The sequence below is a fragment of the Daphnia magna genome, unplaced genomic scaffold, assembly GCF_020631705.1.
Source record: "Daphnia magna isolate NIES unplaced genomic scaffold, ASM2063170v1.1 Dm_contigs282, whole genome shotgun sequence".
NCBI classification, from domain to species: Eukaryota; Metazoa; Arthropoda; class Branchiopoda; order Diplostraca; family Daphniidae; genus Daphnia; species Daphnia magna.
This window is the reverse complement of record NW_025533219.1, coordinates 26763-41315: the sequence shown is the minus strand read 5'-3', so window position 1 is coordinate 41315 and position 14553 is coordinate 26763. Positions and strand designations below refer to the sequence as shown.

Here is a 14553-nt window from a genome sequence, read left to right as displayed (position 1 = left end):
CTTCTATACGAAAACTGCATGGAATATACTTGTATTCAATGTAAATACACTGTTATACCATGAGTTTTTACTTCTATATGTAAACAGCATCAAATATACTTGTATTCAATGTGAATACACTGTTATACCATGAGTTTTTACTTCTATACGTAAACTGCATGGAATATACTTGTATTCAATGTGAATACACTGTTATACCATGAGTTTTTACTTCTATATGTAAACAGCATCAAATATACCTGTATTCAATGTGAATACACTGTTATACCATGAGTTTTTACTTCTATACGTAAACTGCATAGAATATACTTGTATTCAATGTGAATACACTGTTATACAATGAGTTTTTACTTCTATATGTAAACTGCATGGAATATACTTGTATTCAATGTGAATACACTGTTATACCATGACTTTTTACTTCTATATGTAAACTGCATGGAATATACTTGTATTCAATGTGAATACACTGTTATACCATTAGTTTTTACTTCTATATGTAAACTGCATGGAATATACTTGTATTCAATGTAAATACACTTTTATACCATGAGTTTTTACTTCTATATGTAAACAGCATCAAATATACTTGTATTCAATGTGAATACACTGTTATACCATGAGTTTTTACTTCTATATGTAAACAGCATCAAATATACTTGTATTCAATGTGAATACACTATTATACCATGAGTTTTTTTTTCTATATGTAAACAGCATCAAATATACTTGTATTCAATGTGAATACACTGTTATACCGTGAGTTTTTACTTCTATAGGTAAACAGCATCAAATATACTTGTATTGAATGTGAATACACTGTTATACCATGAGTTTTTACTTCTATATGTAAACAGCATCAAATATACTTGTATTCAATGTGAATACACTATTATACCATGAGTTTTTTTTTCTATATGTAAACAGCATCAAATATACTTGTATTCAATGTGAATACACTGTTATACCACGAGTTTATACTTCTATATGTAAACAGCATCAAATATACTTGTATTGAATGTGAATACACTGTTATACCATGAGTTTTTACTTCTATACGTAAACTGCATGGAATATACTTGTATTAAATGTGAATACACTGTTATACCATGAGTTTTTACTTCTATACGTATACTGCATGGAATATACTTGTATTCAATGTGAATACACTGTTATACCATGAGTTTTTACTTCTATATGTAAACTGCATGGAATATACTTGTATTCAATGTGAATACACTGTTATGCCATGAGTTTTTACTTCTATATGTAAACTGCATGGAATATACTTGTATTCAATGTGAATACACTGTTATACCATGAGTTTTTACTTCTATATGTAAACTGCATGGAATATACTTGTATTCAATGTGAATACACTGTTATACCATGAGTTTTTACTTTTATATGTAAACTGCATGGAATATACTTGTATTCAATGTGTACACACTGTTATACCATTAGTTTTTACTTCTATATGTAAACAGCAACAAATATACTTGTATTCAATGTGAATACACTGTTATACCATGAGTTTTTACTTCTATATGTAAACAGCATCAAATATACTTGTATTCAATGTGAATACACTGTTATACCATGAGTTTTTACTTCTATACGTAAACTGCATGGAATATACTTGTATTCAATGTGAATACACTGTTATACCATGAGTTTTTACTTCTATTTGTAAACTGCATGGAATATACTTGTATTCAATGTGAATACACTGTTATACCATGAGTTTTTACTTCTATATGTAAACTGCATGGAATATACTTGTATTCAATTTGAATACACTGTTATACCATGAGTTTTTACTTCTATATGTATACTGCATCAAATATACTTGTATATAATGTGAATACACTGTTATACCATGAGTTTTTACTTCTATATGTATACTGCATCAAATATACTTGTATTCAATGTGAATACACTGTTATACCATGAGTTTTTACTTCTATATGTAAACAGCATCAAATATACTTGTATTCAATGTGAATACACTGTTATACCATGAGTTTTTACTTCTATATGTAAACAGCATCAAATATACTTGTATTCAATGTGAATACACTATTATACCATGAGTTTTTTTTTCTATATGTAAACAGCATCAAATATACTTGTATTCAATGTGAATACACTGTTATACCGTGAGTTTTTACTTCTATAGGTAAACAGCATCAAATATACTTGTATTCAATGTGATTACACTGTTATACCATGAGTTTATACTTCTATATGTAAACAGCATCAAATATACTTGTATTGAATGTGAATACACTGTTATACCATGAGTTTTTACTTCTATACGTAAACTGCATGGAATATACTTGTATTAAATGTGAATACACTGTTATACCATGAGTTTTTACTTCTATACGTATACTGCATGGAATATACTTGTATTCAATGTGAATACACTGTTATACCATGAGTTTTTACTTCTATATGTAAACTGCATGGAATATACTTGTATTCAATGTGAATACACTGTTATGCCATGAGTTTTTACTTCTATATGTAAACTGCATGGAATATACTTGTATTCAATGTGAATACACTGTTATACCATGAGTTTTTACTTCTATATGTAAACTGCATGGAATATACTTGTATTCAATGTGAATACACTGTTATACCATGAGTTTTTACTTTTATATGTAAACTGCATGGAATATACTTGTATTCAATGTGAACACACTGTTATACCATTAGTTTTTACTTCTATATGTAAACAGCAACAAATATACTTGTATTCAATGTGAATACACTGTTATACCATGAGTTTTTACTTCTATATGTAAACAGCATCAATATACTTGTATTCAATGTGAATACACTGTTATGCCATGAGTTTTTACTTCTATACGTAAACTGCATGGAATATACTTGTATTCAATGTGAATACACTGTTGTACCATGAGTTTTTACTTCTATTTGTAAACTGCATGGAATATACTTGTATTCAATGTGAATACACTGTTATACCATGAGTTTTTACTTCTATATGTAAACTGCATGGAATATACTTGTATTCAATTTGAATACACTGTTATACCATGAGTTTTTACTTCTATATGTATACTGCATCAAATATACTTGTATATAATGTGAATACACTGTTATACCATGAGTTTTTACTTCTATATGTATACTGCATCAAATATACTTGTATTCAATGTGAATACACTGTTATACCATGAGTTTTTACTTCTATATGTAAACAGCATCAAATATACTTGTATTCAATGTGAATACACTGTTATACCATGAGTTTTTACTTCTATATGTAAACAGCATCAAATATACTTGTATTCAATGTGAATACACTGTTATACCATGAGTTTTTACTTCTATAAGAAAACTGCATGGAATATACTTGTATTCAATGTAAATACACAGTTATACCATATGTTTTTACTTCTATATGTAAACTGCATGGAATATACTTGTATTCAATGTGAATACACTGTTATACCATGAGTTTTTACTTCTATATGTAAACAGCATCAAATATAATTGTATTCAATGTGAATACACTGTTATACCATGAGTTTTTACTTCTATATGTAAACAGCATCAAATATACTTTTATTCAATGTGAATACACTGTTATACCATGAGTTTTTACTTCAATGCGTAAAATGCATGGAATATACTTGTATTCAATGTGAATACACTGTTATACCATGAGTTTTTACTTCTATATGTAAACTGCATGGAATATACTTGTATTCAATAGGAATACACTGTTATACCATGAGTTTTTACTTCTATATGTATACTGCATGGAATATACTTGTATTCAATGTGAATACACTGTTATAACATGAGTTTTTACTTCTATAGGTAAACAGCATCAAATATACTTGTATTCAATGTGAATACACTGTTATACCATGAGTTTATACTTCTATATGTAAACAGCATCAAATATACTTGTATTGAATGTGAATACACTGTTATACCATGAGTTTTTACTTCTATACGTAAACTGCATGGAATATACTTGTATTAAATGTGAATACACTGTTATACCATGAGTTTTTACTTCTATACGTATACTGCATGGAATATACTTGTATTCAATGTGAATACACTGTTATACCATGAGTTTTTACTTCTATATGTAAACTGCATGGAATATACTTGTATTCAATGTGAATACACTGTTATGCCATGAGTTTTTACTTCTATATGTAAACTGCATGGAATATACTTGTATTCAATGTGAATACACTGTTATACCATGAGTTTTTACTTCTATACGTAAACTGCATGGAATATACTTGTATTCAATGTGAATACACTGTTATACCATGAGTTTTTACTTCTATATGTAAACTGCATGGAATATACTTGTATTCAATGTGAATACACTGTTATACCATGAGTTTTTACTTCTATATGTAAACTGCATTGAATATACTTGTATTCAATGTGATTACACTGTTATAACATTAGTTTTTACTTCTATATGTAAACTGCATGGAATATACTTGTATTCAATGTAAATACACTGTTATACCATGAGTTTTTACTTCTATATGTAAACAGCATCAAATATACTTGTATTCAATGTGAATACACTGTTATACCATGAGTTTTTACTTCTATATGTAAACAGCATCAAATATACTTGTATTCAATGTGAATACACTGTTATACCATGAGTTTCTACTTGTATACTTAAACTGCATGGAATATACTTGTATTCAATATTAATACACTGTTATACCATGAGTTTTTACTTCTATATGTAAACTGCATGGAATATACTTGTATTCAATGTGAATACACTGTTATACCATGAGTTTTTACTTCTATATGTAAACTGCATTGAATATACTTGTATTCAATGTGAATACACTGTTATAACATTAGTTTTTACTTCTATATGTAAACTGCATGGAATATACTTGTATTCAATGTAAATACACTGTTATACCACGAGTTTTTACTTCTATATGTAAACAACATCAAATATACTTGTATTCAATGTGAATACACTGTTATACCATGAGTTTTTACTTCTATATGTAAACAGCATCTAATATACTTGTATTCAATGTGAATACACTGTTATACCATGAGTTTCTACTTGTATACTTAAACTGCATGGAATATACTTGTATTCAATGTGAATACACTGTTATATCATCAGTTTTTACTTCTATATGGGAACAGCATCAAATATACTTGTATTCAATGTGAATACACTGTTATACCATGAGTTTTTACTTTTATATGTAAACTGCATGGAATATACTTTATTCAATTTGAATTCACTGTTATACCATGAGTTTTTACTTCTATCTGTATACTGCATCAAATATACTTGTATTCAATGTGAATACACTGTTATACCATGAGTTTTTACTTCTATATGTATACTGCATCAAATATACTTGTATTCAATGTAAATACACTGTTATACCATGAATTTTTACTTCTATATGTAAACAGCATCAAATATACTTGTATTCAATGTGAATACACTGTTATACCATGAATTTTTACTTCTATATGTAAACAGCATCAAATATATTTGTATTTAATGTGAATACACTGTTTTACCATGAGTTTTTACTTCTATACGAAAACTGCATGGAATATACTTGTATTCAATGTAAATACACTGTTATTCCATGAGTTTTTACTTCTATATGTAAACAGCATCAAATATACTTGTATTCAATGTGAATACACTGTTATTCCATGAGTTTTTACTTCTATACGTAAACTGCATTGAATATACTTGTATTCAATGTGAATACACTGTTATACCATGAGTTTTTACTTCTATACGTAAACTGCATGGAATATACTTGTATTCAATGTGAATACACTGTTATACCATGAGTTTTTACTTCTATATGTAAACTGCATGGAATATACTTGTATTCAATGTGAATACACTGTTTTACCATGAGTTTTTACTTCTATATGTAAACAGCATCAAATATACTTGTTTTCTATGTGAATACACTGTTATACCATGTGTTTTTACTTCTATATGTAAACAGCATCAAATATACTTGTATTCATTTTGAATACACTGTTATACCATGAGTTTTTACTTCTATATGTAAACAGCATCAAATATACTTGTATTCAATGTGAATACACTGTTATACCATTAGTTTTTACTTCTATACGTAAACTGCATGGAATATACTTGTATTCAATGTGAATACACTGTTATACCATGAGTTTTTATTTCTATATGTAAACTGCATGGAATATACTTTTACTCAATGTGAATACACTGTTATACCATGAGTTTTTACTTCTATATGTATACTGCATCAAATATACTTGTATTCAATGTGAATACACTGTTATACCATGAGTTTTTACTTCTATATGTAAACAGCATCAAATATACTTGTATTCAATGTGAATACACTGTTATACCATGAGTTTTTACTTCTATAGATAAACTGCATGGAATATACTTGTATTTAATGTGAATACACTGTTATACCATGAGTTCTATATGTAAACTGCATGGAATATACTTGTATTCAATGTGAATATACTGTTATACCATGTGTTTTTACTTTTATATGTAAGCAGCATCAAATATACTTGTATTCAATGTGAATACACTGTTATACCATGAGTTTTTACTTCTATATGTAAACAGCATCAAATATACTTGTATTCAATGTGAATACACTGTTATACCATGAGTTTTTACTTCAATACGTAAACTGCATGGAATATACTTGTATTAAATGTGAATACACTGTTATACCATGAGTTTTTACTTCTATACGGAAACTGCATGGAATATACTTGTATTCAATGTGAATACACTGTTATACCATGAATTTTTACTTCTATATGTAAACTGCATGGAATATACTTGTATTCAATGTGAATACACTGTTATACCATGAGTTTTTACTTCTATATGTAAACTGCATGGAATATAATTGTATTCAATGTGAATACACTGTTGTACCATGAGTTTTTACTTCTATATGTAAACTGCATGGAATATACTTGTATTCAATGTGAATACACTGTTATACCATGAGTTTTTACTTTTATATGTAAACTGCATTGAATATACTTGTATTCAATGTGAACACACCGTTATACCATGAGTTTTTACTTCTATATGTAAACTGCATGGAATATACATGTATTCAATGTGAATACTGTAATAAACTACGAGCACTTAAATAAATATTTGGGACAGACAACTATGAAATTCCGCGAATGATTCAGCTTTATTGGTTACAAAAAAGGGGTTTTTTTACACACAATCTTGCAACTTGACTTCTCCACTCGTTCGCCTTCACTGTCGTCTCCTTTTTTTGCGTCGTCTGCTCTGCCGTTGCCAGATCCTTCTTCGTCTTTTGGCGCTGGTGCGCCACAGTCCCAGCCAGCGCAGAGCTGATAACGTGATTACTCCAGGCGCTGACCTGAAATATAACAGAGTTTAACAGTGGGTCGGATTAACACAGAATTAGCCGTTTTGACTGTTGCTTTCCGCACGACTCCGTCGTGGCTCGGGTGAACGGCCACGATCGAGCCCATTAACCATTCTCCTCGCTTGTTGTTCTCGTCCATTATTAGGACCTTGTCGCCGACTAAAAGAGGACGAACTGATTTTTCCCATTTCTTGCGCTCGATGAGACTGGGAAGATATTCTCTCATCCATCGTCGCCAGAACTGGTCGACGATAAACTGGGCCTGCTTCCAGCGACGCCTCGTTAGTCCGTCAAATGCTTCTTCTCGATCGGGTTCACGATGAGGGTGCGGTCCACCAAGCATAAAATGATTCGCGGTCAGCGGCTCGGGCTCATTCGGGTCCGTTTGAACATGGGTGAGGGGTCGGCTGTTTAAGAGCGACGCAACTTCGGCAAACACGGTGCGCAGCACTTCGTCGTTAACTGAGCGGGTCTCGAGAATGGCACGCAATGCTGCCTTGCTGGAGCCAATTAGCCGCTCCCAAATTCCGCCGTAGTGTGAGCCGGTTGGTGGCGGGTACCGCCAGTCAATTCCACGGTCCGCCATTTCTCCTGATACGCGAATAGAGTTTAAGTTTTTGATTCCTTCGGCGAGCTCCTTGCCGCCTGCCTTCAGATTCGTGCCGTTGTCCGAATATACGACGGCTGGACTGCCGCGGAGGGAAATGAACCGGCGAAGGGCCATGATGAAGGAATCAGCATCCATTGAGTCGAGGACCTCCAGGTGCACCGCACGAGAGGAAAGGCAGGTGATAAGAAGGCCATATCTTTTAACTGATCGCCTTCCGATTACGACCTGGAATGGCCCAAAACAATCGAGGCCGACATTTGTAAAAACGCGAAGGAAAGCCTGAAGACGTTCTTTTGGTAGGCTTGCCATTTTCGGTGCTTGGGGCAGGGAACGTAAGAGCTTGCACTTGACACATTTTCTCAATGCCCGACGGATGGCCCTGCGACCCTGGGGGAGATAATATTGCTCGCGCAAGATGCTTAAGGTGTGCTCAACGCCGGAGTGCCGCACTTTTTGGTGACAATCTTCTATGATTAACCTGGTCATCGGGTGGTTCGGTGCAATTATAGTTGGGTGACGAGTGCGCGCCGGGAGTTCGGCGTGCTCCAACCTTCCGTCCACTTTCATTAAGCCACAATCCGGATCGATGTATGGGCCAACACGCCGCAGCACTGAATTTCAAGGAATTTCGGTTCCGTTAAGAAGGGCCTTGCACTCGCGCACGAAAACTTCACTTTGGGAGACCAGCAAGCACACACGAAGGGCTTCTGCAAGCTCTCCAACGGTCGGCTCCGCTTGCGTGGCCGGATCGTGTCGCACCAGCTGGGCAACTTCGCGTTTCAGAATGCTTAGTTCCGTGGCGTGGGATATGAGCTTAGATACGGCGGCTGCCCTCGGGTGGCAGCAATATGGCGCGACATCCAGATGCCCAATGCTGATGGTCAGTGTTTCATCGTCTTCCTTTTCAGCAGGTTTAGTGGCGCGATGGTCAAATGGCTCTGCAACATAGGACGGATCCATGAGAAAAGAGGGGCCAGTAATCCAACGGCAACCAGGACCAAAGTCTTTCGGTTTGACACCGCGAGTACATTCGTCGGCCGGGTTATCGCTACTACGAACGAAATGCCAGTCGTTGAGTGCCGAGTGGGCGAGGATCTCCTCTCTTCTTGGGCGCACGAATGACGGACGTCCATGGTCATCGGATCGCAGCTGCCATAAAACGATCTGAGAGTCGGTGTGATATTCAACAGAAGCAATTGGGATGCGGAGTTCTTTTTTTATTAGTGCTGACAATCGCACGGCCAGTACAGCCGCCTGTAACTCCATCCGCGGAATTGTCGTTGGCCTCAATGATGCTGAACGACCTTTTGCCATCACGAAACTTACATGGACCTTGTTATTCAATTGTGTGCGGAGGAAGGCGACCGCTCCAAACGCGACTGATGACGCGTCAGCAAACACGATCAGCCGAGATACAGAGCCCAAAAATGGTAAATCGGCGGGGCGGAAACATCTGCTCACATTAGGGAACGATAGCTTGGCCAACCCATCTGCCCAAACATTCCACTTTTCCAGCAGGTCTGCTGGCAAAGGCTGGTCCCACCCGCGAGCGTTTCTCTCCAATCTGTTTGTAAGCTGAAACAGTAATTTAGCCCCAGCGATAACCGGGAGACAGATCCCAAGCGGGTCGAACGTCAGCGACATGGCAGCTAGCATTTCTCTTCTAGTGGACACTTGGGGCATCGTTTTGACCCTGACACTGTACGAATCTGTTGTTAGATCTAGCTCGATTCCTAGATGGTATTCTACCGGCAAGGCGTCCACGTTGAGGTCTAAAACGCTAGCTGACCTTTGATGCAAGGGAATGCTTTCGAGCACTCGCGGAGAAGACGAAGCAAATGCCGTCAAACTGAATCCACCAGCTTCGAGGGATTGCCTTACCGCCATGCTGAATTTAATCGCCTCATCCTCTGTTTCGAAGGAGTCGATAAGATTGTCTGAGTAGAAGTTGTCTGGCATCTTGGCCGCAACTTGAGGAAAGGCAGCACATTCGCTGGCTGCATGTTGTAGCGTGTAAACGGCCGCGGATGATGAGAATACAGCTCCAAAAATTAGGGTAGTGAATTGATACGTCAGTATTGGCTCTTTGCTGCCGAATCTTCGATAAACGAAACGCTGCAGAGGCTGGTGTTGACTGGCTACGCTGATGCGATGATAAAACGCTGTGATATCGGCGGAAAGCGCAACACGAAACTGACGAGCGCGCAGAAGCACACCGACTAAGCTGGGAATAGATGGCGGTCCGCGCAACATGATGGAATTATACGAGGTCGAACAAAAACGTGCTTTAGCATCAAACACTACACGAATTTTTTGTGGCTTGTTGGGGTTTACTACAAAAAAATGCGGGAGATACCAGATTTTACCCTGTGGCTCACATAAGTCGGACTGGCACACAGCAATCACGGTGCCGGACGAAATGAGATTCTGCACAATCTTTTCATAATTTGATGCCACGTCACGCACCGCCGGCTCCGCGAGGCGGCGCTCGACGCCAAAAAATCGAGAAAGCGCTTGACTTCGGTTGTTTGGAACGACGGACACTTCTGGTCGAATGGGTAGCTCAATTTCGTAGCCACATCCAACGAATTTTATTGACCGCTTGATCACGTTTAACATCTGCTGATCTTCTTCTTCCTGGGATTTTTTCGATTTTCATTTTACAACGACGCCGAATGACTGGTTTGACTGGAAGCGTTCAACGGTGGTTGCTAGCGACGGTTCCACTTCTGTAGACCCGAGGTTAACGTCTATTTTAAGGCTTGGACCAGAAACAAGGGATCGGGGAATTTTTCCAACAACTGCATAGCCAAAGCACGTTTCGTGTGCCGAAGGCCCGTCTTCATTGGCAAGAGGTGTAATTACACGAAGTGTTTGGTGGGCTGATGGTAGATCCATTCCTATCAAGAGTTCGACCTTAGTTGAGTCGATTGCTGGTAATTGTAAACAAGCAAGGTGCGGCCATCCATACTTCATTTTCGGCCAATTAATTTTTCGATGCGAGAGATTGATATTTGAGACCACGAACGCCTCATCCAGTGCGAAGGAGTGCTTGCTTTCCGCTGAGCGCAACCGAAATGACACTACGGATGTGTCGAGCAGCGTCGAACTGGCAAAGGAACCGAAATGAATTTTGGTGGGATAGCCCTTTAAGTTTAAACGGTCCGCCAATGAACGCGTTACAAGGGTTGCTTCACTTCCGGGGTCGAGAACGGCAAATACTGTGCGAGAACGATTACCAGCTTCGACTATTACTCGGACTATTGCCAGCAGGACTGGCCCGATGCTGTTACGCGGCGCGTGAACTAATAGGACACTTAAATTGTTACCTTGCTTTGATGAAGCAGCTGGGAATTGGCGGTCGGCACCGTGAAGCAGGAGATGGTGGGGGCCACCGCATTCGCTACAACCATTGTAGGGCTTTCTGCACTTGGTTGCATAGTGTCCGCGAATGAGGCACTTGAAACAACGGTTATTCGTGGCGCACAGTGTTGCTCGGGTGTTCACGAGCATGCGGGTGAACGTGTTGCAGCTTTCGAGGCATTGGCCAGCTTTTTCGTGACAAGCGGGACATTCTGTCGCGGTGTTAGGCAATAATGATCCAGCGAGAATTGTTGGAACGCGATTGTTGTAGTTGCTACTGCCGGCCGATTGGATGTTGTTGCGAGTGTAATTAGCGGCTGGAGTCTTGACGGCCTGGTTGCTGTTTAACGTTAACTTGGCACCACGTAGTTCTTCGGCTCCGACAACTGTATCTATCCATCTGTCGAAATCAATAATCGCAGGCATTCGCTTAAGGCTGTAGGCGAGCTTGCCCCAGTCAGTCTGCAGATGCATTGGCATTTTCGCGGGGAGCGAACCGATAACCGAGGTGAACATAATGCAGTTTTCGGGACTAACACTTGAAACTGCGTCGCGAACGGCTGTCGCCATGTCGAAGAGCCCGCTGAAATCGCCGGTTTTGAAAGGTGCGAGCTGCTGCAGATGCTGGTTATGAGCCTGGATTATTAAGCCAGGGTTGCCGTATTTGGATTCAATTTCTGCCCATGCGGCTTGAAACGCTCGAGAACCGGTGAAGACATGGGCCATCCGCCTTTGAATTACTTCCATTAAGCTTTCTTGTAGCGCTAGTAGTTTAAGCGAGTCTGGCATGCTAGTTTCTCCAAGAGTTGCATTGATATTACGTGCGTATTTGGTCCAGCCGTGAGGGTCGCCGTCGAACTTTGCTACAACCAGCTTGGGCCAACGGTGTGACGGAGCGTATGTTGACGATGGGGCGAAAATGGGCTGCGTTCGCGATGAAAGTGGAATGCATTCTTCTGTTACATTAGGTGCAAGGGGTGTCAAAACGGGAAACGGGGCATTGACAGACGAAACTCCGGCGAAAAAATTGTTTTGACGCGTTTCGATTGGGGTGGAACACAAATTGCTACTTGCTGTCGCTACTGGTTGCAGGAAGGCAAGCAGCTGTTCTTCCTTTTGAATTTGGAATAAGATGTCTTCTTGTTCTCTCCGGCTTTTAGTTTCGAGATCCATATGCTCACGCTCAATTTGAACCTTCTTCTGTTGTAACAAAAATTCGAGATCGAGTTTTCGTCGCTTAGCCAACGCGACTTGGTCGATTTTCGGATTAGACTCGAAGTTTGTTTCCAGGTTATGGCGACCGGTGGCATCGTTATTTACTTGACTGTCGTTTTCAATGGCGAATGCAACGTTTCGATTGGGCGCGACTGGCGCGTTTTGTTGCTCATCGTCGTTGACAGGGTATATCATCGTCGTTGTCAGGTATCTCGGGCGCTGTGACTTGTCGCGTTAACGTTTACGGATACATTCCATCCTCCTGCTGCACCTGCCCTTTGTGCACGCTCAACATGCCCGAGGCAAGCGGTGTGTAATATTTGGACGCTTTCCAAATAAACTTGCGCCGCGTTGAGATCTTCACCGTCAAGCCGTGAGACCGTCACGAAGCGTTCGTTTACGTCTACTAGGCTTGCGTACGCTTGGCTTAGCGATGCCAGGAGATCGTTTAGTTCTGCACGAGACGTGCCATTTTGAATTATCGTATTAATTCTTCTAGCGAGGTTAGTGTGCCTGCGTTTGGCGGTAGTACGTGCCGTGAAAAGGGCTTGCAGCTCGGCCTGTCGCGTCTCTTCCTCGTCATCCGCCATTAATGGAAAACAAAAGCTTTTTTTTTTTTTTTTTTTTTTGTGTGTTCGAGTGAGGGAATAGTTAAAATCTGAGGGGGAAAGTCTTTCGAGAGGGAAAACGTAGGATCTGTGCGAGAGAGAAAAATAATGAATACTAAATTTGTTCGTTAGTTCATCGATTCAATTTAACATACGATAATGAGAGATCGGTTTAATAAAGTACAACCACAGTAGGGTAATTAGTCAGCAGTCTAAACTCCGTTGAGGTATTCTTGTTTTGAGATGGAAAATAGCCGAATCTGAAAAATTAATAGTTCAAGTTCAAAATCTGTTCAGGTTTAACGACAATACGAAACGCTTACCGACAAAGAAAGACGGCTGCGGCCACACGCGGTGGGAGTAGACCAATTCGACTTAGCTACCTGAAGTATTCGTCGTATGGGTTTCGGCACCATGTAATAAACTACGAGCACTTAAATAAATATTCGGGACAGACAACTATGAAATTCTGCGAACGATTCAGCTTTATTGGTTACAAAAAAGGGTTTTTTACACACAATCTTGCAACTTGACTTCTCCACTCGTTCGCCTTCACTGTCGTCTCCTTTTTGCGTCGTCTGCTCTGCCGTTGCCAGATCCTTCTCCGTCTTTTGGCGCTGGTGCACCAGAAATACACTGTTATACCATAAGTTTTTACTTCTATATGTACACTGCATGGAATATACTTGTATTCAATGTGAATACACTGTTATACCATGAGTGTTTACTTCTATATGTAAACTGCATGGAATATACTTGTATTCAATATAAATACACTGTTATACCATGAGTTTTTTCTTCTATATGTAAACAGCATCAAATATACTTGTTTTCAATGTGAATACACTGTTATACCATGTGTTTTTACTTCTATATGTAAACAGCATCAAATATACTTGTATTCAATGTGAATACACTGTTATACCATGAGTTTTTACTTCTATATGTAAACTGCATGGAATATACTTGTATTCAATGTGAATACACTGTTATACCATGAGTTTTTACTTCTATACGTAAACTGCATGAAATATACTTGTATTCAATGTGAATACACTGTTATACCATGAGTTTTTACTTCTATATGTAAACTGCATGGAATATACTTGTATTCAATGTGAATACACTGTTATACCATGAGTTTTTACTTCTATACGTAAACTGCATGGAATATACTTGTATTCAATGTGAATACACTGTTATACCATGAGTTTTTACTTCTATATGTAAACTGCATGGAATATAGTTGTATTCAATGTGAATACACTGTTCTACCATGAGTTTTTACTTCTATATGTAAACT

At 37.9% G+C, this 14553-nt stretch overlaps 2 protein-coding genes across 2 annotated transcripts; both read right to left on the bottom strand.

The window, feature by feature from the left end:
- Positions 1 to 7428: 7428 nt before the first annotated feature.
- On the bottom strand, positions 7429 to 8631 carry LOC123468090. Its single transcript, XM_045167748.1, has one exon. The coding sequence runs from the start codon at positions 8629 to 8631 to the stop codon at positions 7429 to 7431; it is 1203 nt and encodes a 400-aa protein (XP_045023683.1).
- A 51-nt stretch (positions 8632 to 8682) lies between these two features.
- On the bottom strand, positions 8683 to 10683 carry LOC123468089. Its single transcript, XM_045167747.1, has one exon. The coding sequence runs from the start codon at positions 10681 to 10683 to the stop codon at positions 8683 to 8685; it is 2001 nt and encodes a 666-aa protein (XP_045023682.1).
- Positions 10684 to 14553: the final 3870 nt, after the last annotated feature.

Excerpts from the sequence above, each read along its gene's own strand:
- LOC123468090 (XM_045167748.1), bottom strand. The coding sequence starts at position 8,631 with ATGAAAGTGGACGGAAGGTTGGAGCACGCCGAACTCCCGGCGCGCACT.
- LOC123468089 (XM_045167747.1), bottom strand. The coding sequence starts at position 10,683 with ATGTTAAACGTGATCAAGCGGTCAATAAAATTCGTTGGATGTGGCTAC.